The 24620-nt window shown below is 51.2% G+C and overlaps 1 protein-coding gene and 1 long non-coding RNA gene across 2 annotated transcripts; one reads left to right on the top strand and one right to left on the bottom strand.

The window, feature by feature from the left end:
- Window positions 1-2588: 2588 nt before the first annotated feature.
- LOC144718621 (protein LTV1 homolog) lies at window positions 2589-11948 on the top strand. Its single transcript, XM_078594015.1, has 11 exons — window positions 2589-2903; window positions 3858-3989; window positions 5223-5390; window positions 5831-5918; window positions 6579-6708; window positions 7076-7292; window positions 7596-7723; window positions 8440-8609; window positions 9027-9079; window positions 10456-10650; window positions 11004-11948. The coding sequence occupies exons 1-11, from the start codon at window positions 2901-2903 to the stop codon at window positions 11115-11117; spliced, it is 1398 nt and encodes a 465-aa protein (XP_078450141.1). The 5' UTR covers window positions 2589-2900; the 3' UTR covers window positions 11118-11948.
- Window positions 4822-24414, bottom strand: LOC144718622 (uncharacterized). The gene is made up of 6 exons (XR_013585466.1): window positions 24256-24414; window positions 16293-16429; window positions 15736-15797; window positions 15468-15603; window positions 6524-12637; window positions 4822-6170 (listed from the first exon to the last, which is right to left on the bottom strand). It is a non-coding gene; the product is annotated as an uncharacterized LOC144718622 (long non-coding RNA).
- Window positions 24415-24620: the final 206 nt, after the last annotated feature.

The following is a 24620-nucleotide window of genomic DNA, read 5'->3' as shown; positions in this document are numbered from 1 at the left end:
GCGGCACCCCGAGGCGACGTGGCCCCGGACGCCGCAGTTGAAACACCGCGGGAGCCCCGGTGGAGACGATGGGCGGTTGAAACGGCTTGACCCGTCCCGGGCCGACCGTACTTCTTGCGCCTGTTGCCGTCGATGGTCGACGGCGAAGAGCTCCTCCGTCGGAAGGGTGGCTGCAGCCACCGCACGCCCTGCCGATGCCCTGCTGGCTTTCCGCCGCAGGGACAGAAGGTTGGCGTGAAGGAGGCGCGCCGCCTGAAGAGAGGTCATCTCAGCGTCCTCCTGTGCGACGACAGCGATGTCCAGGTCGTCTGCCAGTAGGAGTATTTTCTCCGTGACCATCGCGTCCACGCCGTCGTCGTCCATACGGGGAAAAGCCGTCTTAGCCAGCGCTAGGAGGCTCGTCCTGTATGCCAGGGGCGACTCCTTTTCACCCCGCTTGCGCTCGTAGAACTGCTCTCTGCATTCTGCTGAAGGTCCATAGACCCCGGCCAGCAGTTGTAGCGCCTTCGGCAGAGTAGACCGCTTCTCTTTCGGCGCCGATGTGAGGGCGGCGAGCGCGTCTGCGTCGAGGAGCGCCGGCAGCGCGCAGAGGGCTTCATCGTCGGACCACCTTGCCATTTCTTGGTGGGCGATGAAGCGTCGCTGGAAGCCGCCCCAGTCGCCCTCTGCACCAACAAATTCTTTCAGCGGAGGCAGCCGTTGTTGCAGCGCAGCGTTCGCCTTGGAAGTCTGCAGGCTGTTATTCCCGGGACTCGGCTGTGCGTCGGCGCGAATGGCAGATGGAATCGCCTGTCGCCGATGTGATGACGCTCCCTCCGCTGGTGATGACGCAGCTGTCCCAGCGAGAGCGGTGTCGGACCCAAGGTTGAGCCCGGCCACGCCCTCTGCAGCTGCCGTAACGATGGCGGGAAATTCAAAGTTGGAGTCTTCAGAAATGGCGGGAAGGCGCTCAGGTCGACGACTCCCCTCGCCCCGTGGTGGACCACCAGCCCCCAGCCGCGTGATGTTTTCCAGCGTGGCGGCAGCGGCGTACAGTAGCTCCGCCAGTCTCTCGTGAGCCAGCCGTAGCGCGTCTGGCTGCGGCCCCTCCTCATGCCGATGCCCCGGTAGGAACGCGTCGGCCCCCGGCTGCGCCATGTCTTGGTGAGCCGTCTCGGGCTCAATGACTTCAGCAGTGTCCTCCTCCGGTACTCTGGCTCGAGCTGTCTGGCGTGTTTCCATGTCCGTAGTTCTTCTGACACCAGATGAAGTACCGGTAAGTACGCTGGACACCCAGGTTGAGGCACACGTATGTTTATTCAAGCTTGTCGGTACAGGACAGCACTAGAGGGGGTAGCGGCCCCCTCACCCGGATAACTGGGGATACACCCTAGCTAGTCCTGACCTACTCCCAAGTCCTCCACTAACGGGCTAGGGGAGGCTAACTGGCCCGACACTGGTGAGTCGGGCTACGGTCTCCGGAGTCCCAGGGTACTGACCCTGGTTCACGGAACCACGCCTCTGGCTCGATCCTCCGCAGCCCTTACAAGGGCGGCGTCGAGGGGAGTCCAGGGCTTCTAACTAGAAGATCTTCCTTCTTCCTCCTTCGTTCCCAGACTCAGCCACGAGCTCTCTCTGTCCTCCCCCTTTATACCCCCCGTCAGGATCACAACCCCCCAGGCTGCCTGATGCGGACGTCGCTGCGGGCACCCCCCCCCGTGTACTCCCGGAGCTCCGCCCACTGTGTTTATTCCCCGTTGGATCCCATGCACCTACAGCCCTCCCGTAACAACCCTACAGTAGTAGTAGTACACTAATTGGCGGGTCGGGTGATGGAGAGGGTTACGACACATTTATTTATACTTACGCGATCTAACCCAAAAACCTTCATTACGAATAATAAAAAACTAATTAAATAGACGCTCTCTATGCGCCGCGTAATTAGTCAGCGCTCGCTGATTTCTCTTGGAAACCCGCATTGTTCACGATCATAGAGTTCAGAAAGGTATTTTACATCGTTAAAGCTTCATATTGATTCATATTTTATCGCGGTTATTTTATATTGGCAGATCCTCACAAGCGCCACATTAAATACGCACTACAATGACAATAGTTTAAAGCGATATGAAGCATGTTTTATTTTATAAATGGAAATATGTTTTTTGGGGGGGTGGGGCAGAGCTTTGTGACGTCATATTTGAGGGGGGGGGTCTGACTTTTTGTGACGCCGTGTGACGAGGGGGGGGGGTCAAAAATCGTCCAAAATCGCGTGACGTCATTTATGGACGGCCCCTTTATAAATCGCCTCACGTAACCCCCCCCCCGCCTCCTTGGGACGTTGCCACGTTCCCGCCAGGCCCCCCCCCCCCGGCTGCGAGGCCGCTTGCTCTCGAGCCCAGAGCGCCCTCCAGCTGCGGGAAACCTTCTGCCGGCAGTTCGCGTGAGGAGGGACGTTGCACGGCCTGCGCCTCTACCTCGCGCGTGCGTGACGTCGCCGCGCGCGTTTCGTAAATCGCAGTTCGCGTTCGGCCTCCCCATCGCTTCCCGTACCCACGCCTTCACCCCTTTTCTTTGCATATTTCTTGCTGCCCCGAGGGTAGATGCGGATCGTGGCCTCGGTTTTCTCTTTGACGGTGATCTGCCCTAGGGGCGTTTGTGAGTTTCAAGACGAGAGCGGCCCGCGGCTCCATGCTCGCCGTGTAACCCACCGCGTCTGTGGACCGTCCTTGCTTCGTCTCGGCGTCAATTTCGACTAAAGTCGCCTCCACGAGTTTGCTTCGTCGGCGTCGTGAACGGGGGCCAGAATCAGCGGCGCGCACGTAGTGATACGTTCGTCGGTCGCAAGTAGACGAGGTGCGGGGTCGCGACGCGGGAAGAGGCCGGCTTGATACGCGTAGGCCGGAGGAGCACGTGGCGCCGACATGGTGAGCGATGGTCGTGGTTTTGATGTCTTTGTGAGTCGGGCAACGGTGCCCGAGTGGCTACGTGCCGAGCTACGAAGCCGTGACCCCGAGCTCGATTCCCGCTCAAGGCCGACATCGGTGGCTTTCTGTCAGAGCTGGTTCCTGTAGGCCTCCTCGTAGAGTCGGCTCGGCCTTAGAAGCGAGTTGGCAACCCACCGGCTTCGTGTAACGTTCACGAGGCGGTGATGATGGGTCGGTGGTTGTAATGATGAGGGTGGTGGTGATGATGGATGGTGTGGTCGTGATGATGGGAAGGTGATTGTCATGATGAGGGTGGTGATGGTGATGATGGCAATGTGATTGTTATGGTGGAATTTTAGGATGATGGGGTGGTTGTGATGTGATGATGAGGGTGATGATCGTGGTGATCATTGGAGGGTTCGGGTGATGGATATTCCAGTCACCGTGATGTTATGTGAATGCCGCTTTGCTATCCCTGTCATGGTCAAATTATGTAAATAGCGATGATACGTAATGCGATGATGACAAACGGTGTTGTTGGTGTTCGCCTTTTGGCGTTCTCTTGTCTAACACTGGCTGACAGGCTCTAAAGAAGGCTGGTGTAGACCAATCGGTCTCAGACAATGCATATATTACCAGAGCATGTTTTTGTTTGCATGGCCACCACAAGTATGTGTGGTTAATGCAGACATGATTCCTTGCAAAAAGGTTTCTGTTTAATATTTGAACATCTTAACACTTCTTCTTGTAGTCACGAAAGCTTTAAATCGAACAATCTTAACACTTGTTTGATTGCCAGAAAGAGTAACACCTATTCTTATACTGGTGTTGTTGGTGATGTAGCGGACCATCCTTGTGATATTTAACCGCCTATTTAAAAACCTCCGATGCATGTAAACAGTGGCTCACTCCCCCACCAACGCGACCTCTCTCTCTGTTGCCCTGTGCGCGCAGCCTCACAGGAAAACCAAGCCGTTCATCGACAAACACAGCTCGGTCAAGTTCCACCTGGTCCACCGCAGTCAGCACGACCCCCTGCTGACGGACGAGACAGCCCCCCAGCGCGTGCTGCTACCCGCGATCAAGGTGCAGTAACTCCCCCCCCCCTCCCTCCCCGTACACCCAAGTTCTACTTTGTGAAGTTAAACCGCGTGAGAACTTCAAAGAGCAGGCCCAGCAGGTCCGGTCTGTGTGGGGAAATTGCAAATGTGATCAGAGTAAAAACAATACAAGTATTTTTTTATTAAAACATTTTAATTACCTCCAATGTTATTCTTAGGTTTTTTTTTCGGTAAAGTCACGTATTTGACTTTACCGAAAAAACCTAAGAATATGATTCCTTGCAGTCACGAAAGCTTCAAATCTAGAATTAATACCTCCAATGTATGTAGAATTGATTGATTATTTATGCTCTCAGTTGGAATCGAGTCCCACATTCGGCAGCCCCCAAAGATTTTTCCTCACCAGCCAATGAGATGGCACGGCAATTTGGGGGCGCTTTGTGTTTACAAATGCCTGGGCCAATTTTTAGTTCGTCCGTCGTCACTCACTGCAGGACTAGTCTCATTCGCGAGTGACCTGGTTTGCAAGAGTGACGTGTGCGTTAGCAGAAGGATATCAGTCGCCACTGATGTTCGCTGTTGGCCAGGAACAAACGCAGCGTTGACAGCACGGTGTGCGCCACTCCTCTATCCTTAGTCCATATTAAGTTCGAGAGATTTGTTATGGTTTTACTTGGAAGTGATCGGGGTATAGCGCACAACACAGGGCTGAGTCTCACTGAGTTTCCATTGAGGATTCGCAGAAATACAAATGTAAATTGGCTACGACTATAACTGCAGAGTCACTAAACCAGAACTTAAAAACCTAACTCTTAACCTTAATCTATTAACCATATACCCTAACCCCTTAAATTCAAAGAAATCTAAATAATTGGCGTCCATATTTCGCAACCTAAACCCAGTGAAAGTGATAGGACAAAAAAATGGTCTGTGGATATACATCTGCGTGGATAGCACCAAGCCAGCACCACTGAGACCCAGGGTTCCAATTTAGGTCTCAGCCACCGGTTATTAAGCGTTGTTCTCAAGTGTGAGTTGATGGTTTCAGCTTCGTCACTGATGACTGCACAAAAGAGCATCGCAGAGCATTTTATTTTCACTGAATTCAGCGAAGTCAATCTTAATTTTCTCTCTTTCATTCTTAAGTAATCAATTCGGTAACTTTTTTTGTAAGGACATGTACACATTTATCCTTCCCATTTGTATCCATCGAAACATCACGTTATTGTCATCGCCTTTTCTTAATGCGCGTGCGCAGAACAGCGACCTTGAAAAGAGAAAAGAACAACAGCGCGACTTTGGCGTCTTCTTCGACGATGACTACAACTACCTGCAGCACCTGCAGGAGGCGTCGCGGCCCGCAGAGTTGGTGTCGGCGCCGCCGAAACGAGCGCAGGATGCAGCCATCGAGATTGTGCACATCCCGGTAAGATGCCAACATCCAGGGCCGCTCGCTCTGCGGTCCTTGGCATTTTGTGGTGCGTAAAGTATATTGGGCACTGCTATGATTCATCGATTTAAACTTGGTTCGTATATTCATGATACATACCTCCAAATTGTGCGACTTTGAAACGTTATGGTTATATTTAGGCCAATGGTGGAAATTAGACTGTACCGTAACAGTTAATTGGAGCACAGTTTGGGTGTTGGTGGTGTGTGTATGTTGAACTTATTTCGCACCGTACGTAGCCAACTGTGCGAATCGGAGGTGCGGGGAAAGGACAACAAACTAAATACAAAAAACAGTTCTAAAGAAATGAGTTGTTGCATGCATACAACATTTTGGTCACACGTAATTGTGTTTGGGGTCTGGAGTTGAAATGAATGTTTGAGTGTTGAGTCGCTCTCTGCTGTGCTGCATTCCAGGCTGCGAAGGTGCAGCTGCCCTCCTCCGTGTTTGCGTCGGAGTTTGAGGAGAAGACCGGCTTGCTGAATCGCGCTGCTCCCGTTCCCGGTAACGTCCCCTCTTCCCCGTGGCCGTGCTCCTGGCTCGAGCCGGCATTTGTGGTTGTCCACATCTGTCGGTGCTCTTGATAATTAAGGTTACGTTTGGCGAATGTTGCTTTTTGCTTGTTTTTGGTGGAAAGTGCTGAGGTCTACATGTTCCATACGAATCGAGGAATTTCCGAGATTCAGGGTTGCGATTCCATTCGTTCAATTATATTTTACCTTCAGCTGCTGCAGGTATCGCAAACACCCATTTATTCTACAAAACATGCACAAAAGGAAAAAAAAAAACATCGAGTCTTAACGTACGACACGTGCATCACAAGCTAAACAATAGATTTTAATGGATTAATTGCTGCGTCAAGTAGGTTCCCTCCCGATTTGAAGCTTTCGTGACTGCAAGGATTCATACTCTTTGGTTTTTTCAGTAAAGTCACGTAGGTATAAAATAAAATAAATGAAAACAACTAAATTAAATCACGACGTTTCGGGCGCAACACAAGCGTCCGTCATCAGGTGGGAAAGCATGGCCTACTGCCGATAGTCTGCATCAGCAGTAGGTCATGCTTTCCCACGTCGTGATTTAATTTAGTTGTTTTCATTTTTTTTTACCTACGTGACTTTACTGAGTAGAGGTTGCCTCCTGTCCACCCGTTGCACTTTGCAGGACCCCGTCCGGACTGGGACCCTGACGTTGTCGCGGCTCTCGACGATGACTTCAACTTTGACGACCCAGATGCGGAACTCGATGATGATTTTGTGATGCAGGCGAACGCTGAAGGAGGCGACGCAAAGGGGTGAGTGGAGATGCTCTTCCACTGCGCGTTATTCTGTACCACTTGGCACCACTGCGCTGAAGTCAGCAGCAGTACTATGGATAGACTATCCCCTGTCATATGAATGTGGAATTTACACCACCTGGCTCAGGGCTGTACACAGGAGACAAGCACTGCCTCAAAGTTAATTTCAGCAGGAAATCACTTTCAACCTGTTAGACTTGATCGTAGCCTGACTCGTTAGCGTATTGTATAAGACAGCCTTAATGAAGAGCCCTTTTTTATTTTGAAATGTGTTTCATTAAAATTGTTTATAAATGAATGCCCCAAGGGGTTTACACGAGGTGCCAACGGGTGACGACTGATCAATGGCGCTGTCACTGTGCAGAGCGGGCGATGAAGGCGCGGGGGAGTGGGAGGACGTGGACGACTCGGACGACATGAGTTACGACTCGGACGGGCCCGGCACGGACGACGGCAGCCGCGGGAAGGAGTGCCTCTTCATGGACGAGGAGACAAAGACCAGGTTCACCGACTACTCCCTCACCTCGTCGGTGATGCGCAGGAACGACCAGCTCACGCTGCTGGACGACCGCTTTGAGAAGGTGACTTGCACCGCGGTACACCTCGGCGTTGCCACAGAGATTTAGTCGTGCCCACGGTTAACGTGGAATTAATAACACAAATGAGATGGTAAATACAAACGAGATGGTAAAAAAGGAAACAACGGATCGTCACCCAGAATCGCGACATTTCATTTTGAAATTTCAAGACATTAATCGTTACATGGCCAAGTACCGCCTCGCACAGCCAAAGCAAGACCGCCTTTAAAACGGTGCCGGGCTATCATTCCGCCCCAGCGGTGCTGCCGATCGCGACGCGACCGATCTACACGTTGTCGTCCTCAGTTCTTTGCGGCGTACGAGGAGGACGAGATCGGAGCACTCGACCACTGCGAGGTGGAGGGCAGCATCCCCGCGGGCAGCACTCGCCTGCAGGCCGCGCTGGACGACTTCCACGCTCGCGAGCAGGCCGAGTGAGTGAGCGAGCGAGCGAGAAGCCGGTTGTTTTGGGGCGCGTCTTCCAGTAACTGGGGGTTGGGGATCTTACTCGGCCGAGTGGCGGGGAGTTTGTTGGATTGCTTGGGGGTTAATACTGCAGGAGTGTCAAAGTTACAAATAGTGGATGTTAAAATTCATGCACGGTCATCCGTTCGCAGGCGTCTGCCATTGTGTGCTGGCGTTGTAGTCACACTTTGCCCAATTTAAAAAATACCTGCAAATGTACTCAATTGGGATCACGCAAAGCAACATCGTGCTGTGAAACTACTGCAGATTGAAACACCACCCCTTGGTGTTAACCTTGCGCTGTAAGAATGCCGCAAATACCAAAAGCACTGAATCGGCTTTGGTCTTCGAGTAAACTAATTCTTTTCTTCTTTGTAAATATACATTGAAAGTTACTGACGAAAGGTAAAATTAAGGTGTTTGAAGAGTACTTAAAAGTGGGAAGCCATGTTTATAATTAAACTAAGAGTAGTGTCCATGGAGGGGGATTGTATGCGAATGTTTGCGTTTTAAAATACTCCAAAAGGTTTAGTCTCCCATCGCCAGGAATGGAGCGAATTTCCTACACGCGTTGACTCCTTCATGCTGATTTGCACAACGTCCCTCGCAGTGTGCCTGCAACTGCGTGCCAAGCATGTGCCACTTTACTTCGGTTTAAAAATTTCGAAAACCATTTTCTCAAAAGGCACCAGAGGCCGGACGCGAACCAGGAGGGGCATCACAAGCGTGGGCCGAGGAACAATGAGCAGGGCCAGGAGGAGAGCGACGAGGAGGACGACGACGACGACGACGACGACATGGTGGAGGTGGCGACGGAGAAGCCGGCAGAGAAGTGGGACTGCGAATCGATTATCAGTGAGGCCTCCACACGAACACTTGGCAGCCTTAACAGTCACAGTGGGGGTGGGGGGCCCTTTAACAATCATCTCCCCACTGCGCGATGGCCTGTCACAGATCCGGGTCACGATATTATCCAATCAGAATATTTTCGTCCCAAGTTTACCGTTTCGTTTCTCATACGAGTCTCTTGTACTTTGTTTGCCATTCGCATGAATGCAGAATTAGCGTAAATTACAACTTTGTTTCTCCTATGCACATGATTCTACGTGTGTGAGAATAGGTATTAATTGCTGCGTCCTTGCCTGGTGTGAAACCAGTCCGAGTCAAGCACTTCGTGAATAATCACCAGGGTGTAAATTAATAATAAACCCTTTGATTGAAAGTGTTTATTATTAATCTGGTATCTGGATAACTTGTTTTATTCTCTTTCAGGCACGTATTCCAACCTCTACAACCACCCAAAGCTGATTGAAGAGCCATCAAAAGTGAGTTCATTTTCTTCAGTGTTAAAAACAAATATGCAGTCATGTGAATGTGTTTCATCAATAAGTCGTGTATGAGTTTGTGTGCATTCTGATATTGTAATGTCTTCTGACAATGATTCTGAAAATCTTTTGGTTTGTTTTGTAATCAATTATTGTATTGTCTGCTGAAGGGCCATTGCTCAAAATGTTGCCTACATATTAATTTTAAGCCCACTACATGTTATTGACGAATGTGAGTTTAGTTAATTGTGCACCACTGCCAACGCAGCAGCAGCATCACCGAATAATTTGTTTAATCAGTGTCGCGTTTAATCAGTGTACTTTTGATGCATAAGCAATTAGGAAATAAGTTACTACCCAGGATTTTTTAAAAATGTGTTACACAGTGGAATTATCAAATTAAACGAAGACCAAATGTTATAAATCTTAACTTAAAGCTTTCGTGACTGCAGGAATTGATATGCTTGGGTCTTTCGGTAAAGTCACGTAGATAGGCTCAAATAAAATAACATAAAACTACGACGTTTCGATCGCAACACAAACAGTCGTCATCCTAGTTTTTTTTTGTTATTTTCTTTGAACCTATCTACGTGACTTTACCGAAAGACCCAAGAATACAAATGTTTTCACTTGGGTTATTTGTGCAGGCACTCGTGACCTGTCTGCTGCCGGTTAAATTTTGGGCAGGTGAAGCACAGTTGTGAATCCAAGGATCTCATCCTTGTAGGTTCAGGTGCTCTCAGTTGGCCATCATGGACCCTCTGAATGACCTTAACCCACCTCAACTCAAGTTGCCTTTCAAAGCCACTGTACGCGTGTACAACAAAACCCACTCTTTCCACTAAGTGATGGTCACATCACCACTGCTTTGTGTCACGCTAAGTGCATGCACTTTGAGGCCACGTGAATAGTGGAAGGCTCGCTGCTGGCAGGGGGGCTATGGGTGGGACTGGCTGAGATGGCTGGCAGATGCACCACCTGGCCTCCCTGCTGCGTTGCATCTGTAAGGCACTCTGCTCATTGTTGCGAGCGTCGCTCAACTGCATGTACGCATACAAATAAATACAAAGATCCCCTGTATAGCCTTAACAGACTGAGGCAAGTGCTGTTAGCGAGCACCTATGAAGGTCGTCACGGCACCCCGCCTGGCCACCTTTGTCTCCCCAGTGAATGTCTACACACCGCACGCATCAGGTACTCACTTGAGCCGAGTCGACCTAGCGGATGCCCAGGACAGGTTCAGATAAGAAACGAACCCGGGTTGCTGGATTCCTAGCACAGCACGCTAACCGCTATGCTACCGCGCCCCACACGGACGCGTTTACCTCGGAGCTGCTGTGGATGACCAAGGCGTGTGCCGCCCCCCCCCCACCCAGCCCATGCGCGTATCGCGCAAGACGGGCCTCCCGCTGGGCGTGCTGCCCCAACGCGGCCCCACGGCGCGCCAGGTGGAGCGCATGGGCACCGTGACGGCCTCCGACCTCCCCCGCGCCGCCGCCGTTCCCCGGGCGCCGGAGGAGACCCCGGAGCAGCGGCGCGCGCGCAAGCACGCCATCAAGGAGGAGCGCAAGGTGAGCACGCAGAGTCCCCCGCCCTGCGGCCAGTCCTGGTGGCGTTTTGTTCCCTCGCACGCGTAGCGCCCAACACACACCGTGATCAGCCACCCCCTAACGCCACCGCCCGGCGTCGATCTTACGTGGATATAGTGGGCGCCGCTTAACCGGATTGGCCCAGACACGTAATGTCCTCGTGGAGAGTATCTGCAATTCACCACCTCTCAATACAATCGAATAGCTCTACCAATTTCAACTGAATCTGTGATGTTTACATAAAGGCAAAGAAAATAACGAAGCCAGCCTCTTAAAAACTTTGGACGTATGGCTGCGTGCGTGACCACGAATGACGCGCGTGTCTGTGTGCGCAGGACCGGCGTCTGGAGAAGAAGGCCAACAGAATGGCGTTCAAGGAAGAGAAGGCCCGGCAGGAGAAGGTCGTGCTGAACCTGAGGCAAAACCTGCAGGGCGTGCGTCTCACGTGAACGTGCGTCTCACGTGAACGTGCGGCACTGGCTGCCAGGGGAGACGGTGTTCCGCGGTGGAGCAGCAGCACAGCCGCTGAAGCCTTCGTCTGTCGGACATTCAGAATATTAGGACGGATACACGCGCACACACACTACACGGATTCATAATAAAGTAGGCAATATGCACCCGTATCTCAAGTTAATGATGTGCACATGGTGGGGGGTGGTGGATTTGCATTTTAAGAGTTTGAAGAAGAGGGATTTTTTTGGAGGGCAAAAGAGATGTGTGGAGTAGAGGGAAATGAGATGACACAGTATTGGGCCTTTGAATCTGTGCAGAGCAAACTAAAAAAAATGTGAATTAAGATGCAAGGACTGAAGCTCCCCGCCGGTTCAAGCTGGGGGCTTCGGTTCCTGGAGAAGCTGCAACCACGGGGAGCTAAACGTTGGGTACGACTCCAAAAACACGGAGCCATTCATTTTTACTTGATCCAACGTGCGCACCCCTGCAAGAAGGCTAGCGACGCCGAGTTGGGCGTTGTATCTGCTTATCAGTTGTCGCCGTGCCGATTCGAGCGAGTTTGGTGGATAGAGTGGAGCAGCAATCCTCCGCGTGGCCACCCGAGTTGCTGATGGTTCGTGTGGAGCGAGTGTGTACACCGCGACCTCCCCCTGCATGGCCATCCGAGTTGCCAAGCGAGCGTGTGCACAGAGACAACCCCCCACGTGGCCATCCGAGTCGTGTGCGGAGTGCGCCCGGCACGCGCCACGTGGGGCTGTCGATCTTTTCCGTTGCCCACCCTTTGCGTCGACTTGATTTCAATATTAAAGGGGGAAAAAAAAACCTAACACCATCCTTGCTTGCATCTTGATATATGTTAATAGTACATTTTAATTAAAACGCCTGATCAAGTACAACAGGGGCATACTCGCCCAAACGTTGTATTAGGTTAAAGGGCGTTATAGAAACATTTACATCTTTGTTTTTGGTTGGCAGACTGCATGCGGGCTTTCTTAGCGTGAATCGAGGGCTCCGATAATGTCCATCTGAACAAAATCAATTTCTCTGTGGTGCTTAATGGCTTTTTGAAATATGAAAGAAACATTTGTACATTTGAAACAGGTTGTAGCATTGTGATGGGGGGGTTGCTTTGTGCTTGCTTTTTTTAATCGATTTTGCGCTGCGACTAATTCAGAGATGACATTTACATACAAGGCAAATATCAAACCATCGCAAGATAAGGGGGCGAGCCATTTGCAATGTCTAAGCCGGGAGGGAGATAAGTTGATGTCGGGACGGTTTGCGATAGCCAAGCTATCTGCACCCTACGCACAGTTACCGATGCACGAGAAAATAATGAAACATGTTTTTCATTTGTAGTATAAACGGCTCAATTAAACGTGCGTCGCTTATATGATTAAGCTATAAATAACGAGTGAATAATCCCGCACAGCAAGACTCCCCACTGCTCACCTTATTGCTGAAACGTGATGGATGGATGAGAAGACATCCGTGCCTGATGTGTCTGTATTCCATCCTGTGTGTATATAAAATATATGCATAGCTGGTTTTAACACCGACATTCTGATTACCCAGCTCAAGCATGCTCCTCTACTGCGTTTTAGCGGCCCTGGAAGCCAGAAGTGTAAATTCCACATTCCCATGGCCATTTGTAGTTGTCAAACGCAAGCCACCAAATGACCATCGGTGGCCTTGCATGGCCATTGTGTTGTGAGCGGGAAGCACTAACACTTTTTATTACACTTTACCAGGTAAGGCCTACTGAACTACACAGCTCTTTTTCAGAAGCGACCTCTAGTTATCACAAATGAGAGCTCAACGAAGTGGCTTGTGTGGAAATGTAGAGCAGCGAAATACTCTTAAATGCGTGACGTTTCAAAATGCGGAAAAACCAGAGGACTCGGAGAAAAATCCACCCCACCACGGGGAGAGAAAAGGACATGCAAACTACAAATATACAGGAATTAGGGGTGGGATCGAACCCACGACCCTCTTGTACACCAGGCGAGGTAGTAAACATCTTGCCACCGTGAACAGATGGCGTAGAGGAGGACTTGGAAGAGAGAAATGCAAGTCTATAGGGAACTGATCGTTGGGAAGCAGAGCAAGGAAGGAGTGGAATAATTTAATCCAGCCTCATCATCAGTTGCCATTTGATGATTGACAGAAGAGAATTAGAGGGGAGGGGTGGGTGGCCACGAGGCTTGTGCAGTTGCGTCGGGTGGGCCAGCTGGTTCCGAGATGATTTCCTTGGATCGCCTTCAAACTTGGTGTGTGGGCGGGGGGTGGAGAAGATACATGGATCCTATGGCCAACGAAACACTTGGCCGTTTAGACACCGTGGGCGGTCCGCGGCACACCGCAGCCACCGTTCTCTGCGGATATGCAACGAGGGCCACTGGGGGGTGGTGGGGGGTGGGTGTCAGGGCAGCACTCGGAAATCACCGACAAGTCGCCGGGACCCTTGTGGTGATGAAGATGGTCGGTTACGGTGATGAATATTTAATGACGCTGAAATAAAATTGCTCTAAAATTTGAAATTTGCAATAAGTATTTCCCCCCCCCCCTTCATTCTCACGGCCATGACGTCATTGTATAAAAAACCCGCTAACTTCAGAATTGTACAACTCGGGCCATCGATTGATGTGCTTTAAAAGCAGCAAGATTTAGTTGAAACTTGGGATCATTTAAAAGGAAACACGATTGGCCTAACACCCTTTAGCCGAGAAATCAGCCTCCCCTGGGCAATTACATATTACAAATGCTATAAATGCTGATAGACTAATATTATAAGATAAAGCCGAAATGAGCAGAGGACTGGCAGTATCGTAGAGGAAAAATCGCAATGGCCTTTTTAAACCAATTTTAGTTTTTGGTGCAAAATTCGGCGCGCTTTCGACTTAAGGGGGGAAGAGAGGAGCTGCTGCTGCCACTCGCGGTGGATTCCAGAGGAACGCGTTTCAAAGACGTTACCCCGCAGCCGTCCCCATACGAAGGCGTCAGGTGAGGACCGTCGCTCCCACGATGGCACCCAGAGCAATGGGGGGAAAGCGGGGGGGGGGGGGCGATGAAGATGACAGGGACGTCAACTCTGACTCCCCGGGTGCCAATTAGGGCTTCTGTTTTTGCACATTTCACATTCCAATTCCCACTCGCCATCACGGATGCAATAATCTGTGACGCACCAGAGACGGAACAGAAGAGGGGGCCAGACGCGTGCACTCTTGGCAGATACCGACACAATTAGATGGCAAGTGGTCTCGCAGGCAACACGTGCACAATACTTTACATTTATCCGCTTGTGCGTTTTCCGTTTACGACATTTTTCCTTCGTATTATTCGAACCCGATCGTTTGCCTCCACTCAGCCCCCGTCGCTTTCACGGATGTGTTTTGGGGTCAGACCAACCTTGAATTTCTTTTCTGTCTCTCTCAACACTGGGTTGCTGCTCCCAACTCGGGTACAAATTAAAGCTTCAATTTTTTATGAGAGCAATGTAGCTCGGGGAACAATGTTCAGGGTCAGCGATTTCACTCTTCCAGACACGAGGTCCCAGGAGCGTCTCCGTGCGGTTATTGTCGATCTTTGGCACGCGACGCGCCCCGGCGTCCGAGCCGCGGCACGGGGAGGCGGCGAGCTGCTGCCCAGCAGCAGCTGCTGCTCTTTAAGAAAGAGAGAGTGCCGTAGAACAACGTTATTATGACGAACACTACGCACGGTGCTGTAGTCTCACTGCAGTCTGCACACGCTCCTTGAGGTGGAGGAGGAACGGTTAGACCACAGCACGAACTCTCTCCTGCAATCCTCTCGTCGTGGCTAGCGAACCTCGACATTGGAATAAAGCTCCAGAACAAATTGCCATTTACAAGAATATAACTATAACTCGCTCTGCTAGTTTTCCAAGGAAAGCATCACTGCGAGCCACACGATGCTTTTTCAGAAGGGTCCCTGCCAAGTTTTGTGCAGTAGTAAGCGGTGATGAATAAACGGCATAATCCCAATGGAGTCATTTGTGGATATTGTTTGCAATTTGGAAAATGTGGACCATTAACCCAGATGATGACCTGAAAATGAATTAGTATGTCACAAACATTATTTAATATTTGACATTGTTTCCCTATATCCGAGAGGGGAAGTGGGTGGGTGAGTAGTTGGATGAGTGTGGGGGGGGCGAGTGGGGGGGCGAGTGGGGGGGCGAGTGGGTAGGCGAGTGTGTGGCGAGTGGGTGGGCGTGTGGGTGGGCGAGTGGGTGGGCGAGTGGGTGGGCGTGTGGGTGGGCCAGTTGTTGGGTGTTCCTACAATTAACCAATTATCGGATAAACCCTTCGAACGGTTAAATCACTTACAATCGAGTCGCTCTTCACTGGCCACACGGAATCGGCGTTGGGTCGCGTGCCACCTCGAGTGCATCGCTGCAGTACCACAGCTCTGGCGGTGGAGGGCGCCGTCCTCCACATTCACATCCACGCCCAAGTCCTCGAGCTACACACAGACAAACACGTGCGTGGCACTGCAACTTCAAACGCACACGATAGATCACGGAGCACTAACAAACGATATTAACGACAGAGCAATTGAAATACAAAGCCTCGCATTGCTGCGTTTCGCAGTTACCAGGCCTGCCGCGGTGTCTCCTCGGAGGGTGGTGGATTGAGCGAAAGCTGCCATGGCACCGGCTGAGAATGAAAGAAGCCACGTGACCGGGGACCGCTCCTCATGCCAAGCCGTGATTATAGAGCAAAACGTAATTACGCGTGATGGGCAAACTAATGATACATTATCCCTGCGATGTAGCTCCACATTTTCAATATATATATCAGTTTGCCCCCCTAATGCCCTTCAAGATGAATGTAAGAATACACAGAAACGCTCGACCGGTTGCAACATTATGGGTCTCATCAGCAAGTCAGGCTTGGTAAACATGACACGGCACGGTGCATGTGGGGGTAGTTGTGTTTAGTACCATGCCAGACTGCCTTTGCCTCCCCTTACCCACCACACTACCAGATATGCATTACAAAGGGCACAGAATTAGCTAAGATATCACTCGCCACTGATGTTAGTCGTGGCCAGGAATTGAACTTGAGCGACCACCGCTGGGCCTCCCTTCCCGCTTCTCTCTTCCGCTGCTGCCCAGTGGCAGGTCCCCGTGCCTCCGTCCTGCTACTTACATGGAGCGTGCAGTGCCAGCCGCTTGGCACGTCATCCACCCCCTCCTCCTCGCGTGGAAGGCAGGCGGAAGGCGGGCACCACACGCACGCACACACACGGAGCCCACAACCCACGTGGGCGGTGAATCGCCACGAGACTGGGGAGAGGACGGGGTAGGATTGCGCCAGGACTGAGACCAGGCTCACTCTGTAACCCCACAAGATTGCAGCGCAAGGTTCACGGTTCGAATCCAGCGGCCGGCCTGGTTATTACCCTGGTGAGTGCATTTGTCTTAATAAATAAAACACATTCTGCTTCGCAGTTAACGTGAAAGATCCCGTGGCGACATTCGCAAGTGTGCTGGAGTCATGGTTCAAGTTTGCCAAAATTTGGATATTTACCAACAAAATGTTTAGTAGTTTAGCATCATTGCCCTTCCTACGATGGAAACCTGGCAGGACCCTCCTGAAAAAAAGACTCAGTGAGGATTTTCATACATGAACAAGCGCAATAGAAACGAATAAAATAAAATTAATGATATGAACATATACAGCTGTGTGTTGCATTAAAATATATGTATCGACCTTTGTCAATCAACTGCTTGATGAAGGCCTCCCCCCCATGCCGGCCATGGTGGTGGCGTGCCCATACTTGGTCAGGGCCGGTTGGTGCGGTTCATTAAATAATGTGGCTTAACCCAGCTCTACGTTAAACAACGTGGCTTAATCTAGTTCTGACGATAACAAACCAACGTTATCCGTTTAATTGACACGGGACAAGCGCTCTTTCGAGGGCACATTGTTGGTGAGTGGAGAGTCATTGGGTGCTCACACTGCTTGCTTTCTTTGATCCGGAGGAACGGATTCGCAGCGTGGGACAGAGAACCCGATACAGCGATCACAACATGTGACATCGGCGTCATTTGAGCTCGCAATACCGCGTCAAAGGTATCCGACACAGCAGGGGTTGGTATTGTACAAGAGAGGGTTGCAGTGTGCTTGTAATTCTGTTACCTCGAGTGAATTCTGTTACCAGGGAATATTCAAAACTTTCGTGCACGATCTAACCCAAAACATACACACACACACACCTATGTTATGGATATCGGTCGCGAGAGCCGACGCGTGAAACTGCTCTCGTAGTGCAATTCCGTTACTCCAATAAACGTCGTCCTTTGAATCGAGCCGAGTGGTTCCGTAGCTCAGAGCGTACAGCTCAGAGACATTATGGTGGTGGCGGGGGTTCAATTACCAATTGCTGGCAAATACAGCTTCCTTCCCTGCAGGGCTGATAAAATAGGTACCAGGTTGCGGGACTCAAAAGGTGTTTTACCTTTGGAGCCATAATTTGCACTTTTATAATCGACTACAGCGCTTTGTCAATCCACTGCTGGATGAAGACCTCCCGACACACCATGTCAGCCATGGGGGTTGATTGACCATACATAACCATACTGATATTTACGCATACATTCTGTATAATGACCACCACCATGAGCCATTGTCTACCCACAGCTGGATGAAGGCCTCCCTATACTGTCGCCTTCCGTCTTGGCCTCGTGATGCCTTATCCCATCTTGCTCCTGCACCTGAGCCACTCTTATTGGCTCCATCTCCTTCGGTCGACACTCCCTTGGGCAGGTCCTCTCCTTTGGCCGCCATTCCGTCACGAGTCTCATCCTGTCGCCACTTCTAAGCCATCGCACTTCCTGCCCAAAGTCCACCGAGACTCTTGTGAAGTTGAAACGAGAGGCCCGGTTCACTTGTAGTCCCGGCTCTGTGTTCTCATCCTGCCTCTCAGTGGAATTACTCGGTATGCAGAAACAACTTTTTTGTTGTTGTAATTTTTAAGCAAGGGGCAGCATTGGCAGCAGCGTCCTAACAAAACAGTACAAAACATCTCTGCTTTTATGAAGGAAATTGTCCAAAACAGAAAGTCCAAATAAAAGATCATGCATTTGGCAAGCTTTTTTTGTTTGTGTAAATAGATAACGGACCACGGTGTCCAAGATCACTCGAACATCGTTTCTTTATGAACCCAAAATCTGTGGATGAGCCTCTGAAAAAAAAAACCATGCAAAGTACTTTCAGATGATATAACACCCGGATAAGGAGTGTCATTCCACCTTAAGTTTAATCGTTAATTTAACTTGGTCACGGCGCGGTGTTTTTGAAAGCCATCATTCTATTACCAAGCGAATAACGCTTCTAAAGTGATAAAAAAAATATCTTGAGCACAATTGCGCGAGGCACCCGCCCTCCCGTCCTCCCGTCTCCATCCTCCCATCACAACACAGAAGCCACCACCCCCCACGCCCCCCCTCCACACACACCAACCTCACACGCCGACAATGGATTGCCGAAAATTTACATTTTAATATCAGATTTGCGGTTTTGCATACACACGCCAGTCCTATTTTTTAAGGAGCGCAGATCTCGTTAATAATTCAACAGATAACGGGCGTCCACGAGAGGAGGAGATGGGACGGGGGGGGGGGAAGAGACTCGGGGAAGGTAATCTTCGGTAGGTAAAGGCACGGGCGGCAGGCCATCATCAGCGGCAGGTCCCCTGACAGTCCTGCAGGTGTGCTAACCATTGTGTAATGAGATTTCTTGACAGCTGAAAGGCTTTGGAGCCTCGGCCGATATTATTATTATTAGGTGTGTTTAGGTTCTATAAGCGCCGGCCCACTCAGGACAAGCCGCCGACTGCTCGGGGTTAAGAAGAGGAAGGTTTTGAAGGAGGTTGGTGGAGGCGAGGGCTGAGGGGGAGCTTTCATCACATTAAAAATTTAGTCCCCCGGCCGACATTTCGCCACCAAATCTGCATTTAATAACTTGTGTCTCCCTTTTGAATGTACATCACACGCGAGGAGACTGCTCACGAAGAAGGCGCCTCGTCTCCCTCCGACACTGCAGCGCCGTTGCACAAACGCGCAATCGTTTGATTATTTTTTTTCGCTCTTTTCATCTCCCGGGCCCCTCTTGCAGTGTGTCGGAGGGGGGATGTGGAAGAAAACGCCGCCGAATTTTTTTTTATCTCTCCCCCCTCCTCCTCCTCTCAGGCTGGCCACGCTTCAAACGCGAGCGTCTGGCATCTTTGACTGGGGCCCACTCGAGTGTTTTTTGTAAGCCCCGACAGCCGCAAGTCCCTCGGAATCGCACTTCACCGTGGCCTCCTGTTCCGCCGTGCGACGGGGCCGTGCACGCAGAAAGACAAAGAACCCCCCTATAGCCTTAACAGACTGTTGGGGCAAGTGCTGTTAGCGAGCACCTGTGAAGGTCGGTACGGTATATGAGGGGGTGGGTGGCCAACACCACGCCCGGCCGCCTTTGTCTCCCTAGTGCCGTTGTTTACACACCGCACCAGGTTCTCATTTGAGGGGAGGCCCAGGACTGGTACAGATAAACTCGGGTCACCAGGTTCGTAGCTCAGAGCGCTAACCGCTACACTACCACTCCGCACACGCACGCACACGCATGCACACACACATACACACACGCATGCACGCACACACACACACACACGCATGCACACACACACGCACGCACACACACACACATGCATGCACACGCGCCCTGCCCCGTTGGACTCTTTTACATGTGGGCCCCGAACCTCACTCTCGATTTCGCGGTAAATCGTCGAGAGGCTTCTGTTTTTTTTAGCAAAACGATCTTTGCTTTCATGAACCCTGAGCGAGACGTCATGAGAGGGACTACGAGATGAGGAGAGTGCACCAGCGGACCTCGTCTGAATTAAACCAAGTGGCACGACTCCTTTGCAGCTTAAAAGTCAAGCGCTTTTCAACACGCACATTACCAAAACGAGAGCGATGGAAAAAACCCAACAAAATCACAGACGTTGCGTAAAATTACCTTCGTGAAGGGGAAACTCATTTGACCGAATGCCATGCAAAGTTAGAAATAATAAATAAACCACTGTAATGGAACAAATTCCGAATCATTGCAATGAAATATCACAGTCGAAACCGCACAACACAATAACATGCACGTTTCGCCATTAGGGCGTAATTACAAGCAAAACATATTAGCCAACATTTAGATTCCATTTGCAAGGAAGGGGTGAGGTTAATGGGCGTTCCAGCAGGCAGCCCGCCGCCAAAAGGGGCCCCAACAACAATAACAACTTAATACACCAAACCCCACTTCAAACTCTCGCGCGGGAGAATACCAACCGGTTTCAAATTTCATTTCACCGCAACTCGTGAATAAACATTTCTCTCCGAGCGTCTCATCATCCGTCGAGCGTCACGAGCTCTTGTTGGGCTCACGCGTTGGGGGAGGGGGGTGGGACGCGTGGTCAGGAGGGTGTCGGGCTGAAGGGAAGCTCATCATCGGTTCAATCGCCGACTTAGCAGCATCAAAAGTGGCAATAACCACCATCCGGAGTCAGAGCTCTCTGGAGAGGCTCGGCAAGATGTGTCCGGGCCGTTTGCGAGAGGGCGAGCCGGAGTGCGTTTACAGGTAAACGCCCACGAAATTGCATCGCATCGCTCAGCCCGTGCGGACTGCAGCTCCGAGACCCGGAGCTGCATTGGAGGACGGTAGAGAAGATGTACGTTAAATCGAGCGGACCACAGCCTCTCTTATCCATCGCCTGGGATGATGATGATGATGATAACGACATCCTTTCTTTACCCTGCAAAGCCTCACCGAGACGCAAGACATTTTTTAAGAACGGTGCTGCTTTGCGTTGGGAAGTTCCATCAGTAATTGAGAGATGGCGGTAACTGGAGGTGGCTTCCATCCAGCAGTGGATTTATCATGGCCGACGATGATGATTAATGACCGTTTAGCATGGGGCAGGAAGAATCACCACGGGTACGAGGAGGTGACACTCGCCACTCAATCTCCTCGGCAATGTTCAGCCTCTTGCCTGCAACACCTGGCGAGCCCTGGTGGCCTTCCACCTGTGCAACTAACAAAAGCTCAACCCCCGATTATCTCCCGAGATCTGACAGAGATCCGCCGCATTCACCGTGATTTAGGTCACAATTAGAGAAAGAGACCCGACGTGGGGGCAGTGAGATGAGAGGCTTCCATTCATGTCAGCCCAGCAGGCCCCCTTTTATCCACGACGTTTGCAGGTGTTCGTGGCAGCTTGAGGAGGAAGGAGGAGGGAGGGAAGAAACAGGGCACTCGCAACGAACCACCCCCTCCCTGCGCTCCACGTCCTCCCAACCCACGAGAACAATGTGGTAATTGAGAAGGGCACTTCCCGCGAACCATCAGTGAGGGTCGCGCGTCAATGTATCGGCTGAAGTATCATCGACCGGCCCCCGGCGCTCACGGGGGGCCTCGCTCCGCTGCAGCACCCCCGAGGAGGGCAGGCGGTAGAGAGGACGGCACCGTGGGGGGGGGGGGGGCGTGGGTCGGTGCACTCGCATCACCGCGAGGAGTTACATCATTTCTCGTCAGCCGTGTTCAATCCACTGCTGGATGAAGGCATCCCAATGCCGTCGACATCTCTCACGGTTCTGCGATGCTACCAATCCAACTGTAGTGCAGTTTTTATTTTGGTTTGCATCCCATTCCTTAAAGAAGCTCGCAGCACGTGGGGAGCGAAACGTCTGACACCGTGCCGAATGACACGCACTCCAAACACCGAAAATCGCGGCGTCTCAAAACCGCCAGCACGACGAATGATCCTCATGTATGTGCGGTGAGCATGGCCATGGGGGGAGGGGGAGAGGCCAATCCGGCACCAATAACCACCACCAAAGACAAAGATCCCCCCCCCGTACAGCCTTAACAGACTGCTGGGGCAAGGGCTGTTAGCGACTCGACCTATTGAAGGGAGGCACGGCACACGAGAAGTTGGGCGGACAGCAGCACGCCGGTCCGCCTTCGTCTCCACAGTGGCGATGTTCACACACCACGTCAGGTACAGATTTGAGGCCGAGTCGACCTAGGTGATGCCCAGGACCGGTTCAGATAATTGTGACTTGTGTTGTCTGTGAGTTGGGAATGGAACTCCGGTCGCCGGGTTTATAGTGCAGCGCGATAACCGCTACTACGCTAGTGCTCCCCACATCACCACCACCACCGCCACCGCATCGCCAACTGCATTAGCGTCCATTGACACGAGCGATACTTCAGCTCCCAGCGCCCGTCGGCAAGGGTCTGCGGTGCTCGCTCCGGGCCAACAAGCCGGAGCAGACGACGTGGTGGCGAGATGTGAACTACCTCGCCTTGTATACAAGAGGTCTTCGGTTCAATCCCAACCCTGACAACTGTATTTTTGGAGTTTGCGTCTCTCTCTCTCCCCTGGTTCTCCAGCGTTTCCCTCCACATTTTGAAACAAAGTGCGCTTAGAGTGTTTGGCTGCTATAAAATTCCACATAAGCCACTTCATTGGAATATCAGTTGTTGCCAGGTTGAGTCTAAAAAAGCGCTGTCTAGCTCAGTGGGCCTTACCTGGCAAAAATAAATATTGTTTAGTTTAGACGCGATCGCGTCTCATGCTCGCTTGCAACCTCTTCGAGAGGGAGAGGTTTGATTACACTCTCAGTCGCTCTCCCACTCAAGTGAAGAACGCTTGTCTCCACCTGCGCGCACGCTCAGGCAATTTCAAATCAGCAGCCGAGTTGTGCCTGGGGTTTCCGCCTCCGAGATAGAAACAGCCGTGACGGTTATCATGGGAAAAATATCACAATACCGGACGAGACTACACACAATACCGAACGAGATTACACGTAACCGACAAGAACTGGGACTATTTTCGTGTCCTCCATCCAGCAGTGGATAGGTAATGGCTGATTATTATGATGATTTCAATTCCGTCTTTGATACCATCTCATCAAGGCAAATAAGCTGCACATCGGAACTTTTTCAGAACTGCCTCCTAAAAATTACATCACAGAACGACTTCTGAGCTCCCTTCAAATGCCACTTTTCCACACTCGGGGCACCGCACTTAGCCTGCTATTCGAGGTGTGCATTGCATGCCAGCGAAACGGATAAGTCAAGTACTTGGAGTTCTACATGTTGTATGATGCAGGAAAACCAAATACAATGTTTTTTTTTTGTACAGCTATTGGTAATCAGGCTGAGACCATCAACTCACGACACTTGAGAAGCCGGTTTAATCACAGGCAGTGGCTGAAACCCAGAGTGGAACCCCGGATCTCTTCCATGCTGGCTCTGTATCAGCCCCCCCCCCCTCCCGAGGAGCCACCTCCACCACTGGTTCCTTGGGCAGCATTCCAAGCAATCTAAGTACACGCGGTCACATGGTGACATTCGTAGCACAGCGAGGCTATCAAGAAATACCCAATATAGCACGGCGACGGAACAGCCGCGGTGCGGAGAGTTATCGCAGACGGAGCCGGAGGCGTTGGTAGAAATCGCGAGACTGGCATTTGAATTCCCCGAGCCGCGTATGCATGGGGGAGGTGGGGAGGTGTTTTATTGACAAGCCGATGACGGCCACTGTGGCTGGTGCTACAGGGCCGCAGTGCTAAGGGCAAGGGGTCAGTCGCACACTTGCAGGGGACGGCAAACGAGCAACGGCTTGTCAGGCACGGGACACGTGCGGGGCTGCGAGTCGACACGAGAGGGGCTGTGAGTCGACACGAGAACGGCCCGAGCCATCCTAACGATGCCCTGCGCGAGGTACGGATGTGGCGGCGGTGCCGTCGTGAAGTGGGCTTTTTTATGGGACGGCAACGATTCACAAAACGCTCTTCTTTAGGCAGATTGCAGTGTCGCGTTCACCTTTACCAAAGCGCTCCAACTCACGCTCGTCCGCCTCTGTACAGAACAACACTTTGCTGCCGTCGTTTGTCCGCTTGCCGAGTCGCCCTTGAACAAAAGGCCATATACCCAGTGAACATGGCCAACGTTGGGTCAACGTTGGGAGCAAAAGTCCTCGTCTACTGGCTTAGCTCAATGGGAAATAAGAAACATCAGATTCCGAGTAATCCCGATCCCGATAAACCTTCCGTGAACACACCACGCTTACCGAGGGCGGTTGTTGAAGGTGCACACCGGGATCCCTGGAGAGGAGATTGATGTGAGTTGTGGTCCGGGGTCTGTGCAGGGGGGGTAGGGTGGAGAGTAATGTCAGACTAGCGGATTGACTGTGGCCTCCTTGCTGTACTGCAGTTGAGGCATCCCAACCTATTCTTGGGTCTTTCGGTAAAGTCACGTAGATAGGTTCAAAGAAAATAACAAAAAATAACAAAAAAACTACGACGTTTAGACTGCTTGTGTTGCGATCGAATCGTCGTATTTTTTTGTTATTTTTTTGTTATTTTCTTTGAACCCATCTACGTGACTTTACCGAAAGACCCAAAGAATATAAATTCCTGCAGTCACTAAAGCTTT

This window comes from Lampetra planeri, chromosome 5 (assembly GCF_965212315.1).
Source record: "Lampetra planeri chromosome 5, kcLamPlan1.2.h2, whole genome shotgun sequence".
Taxonomy (NCBI): Eukaryota; Metazoa; Chordata; class Hyperoartia; order Petromyzontiformes; family Petromyzontidae; genus Lampetra; species Lampetra planeri.
The sequence above is the reverse complement of the archived record's forward strand: the minus strand, read 5'-3'. Positions and strand labels throughout refer to the sequence as shown.

What these genes read in the sequence shown, in the direction of transcription:
- LOC144718621 (XM_078594015.1), top strand. An exon ending in TCGAGATTGTGCACATCCCG is followed by an intron (nt 5,391 to 5,830) that starts GTAAGATGCCAA and finishes GCTGCATTCCAG; the next exon opens with GCTGCGAAGGTGCAGCTGCC. An exon ending in GAAGGAGGCGACGCAAAGGG is followed by an intron (nt 6,709 to 7,075) that starts GTGAGTGGAGAT and finishes GTCACTGTGCAG; the next exon opens with AGCGGGCGATGAAGGCGCGG.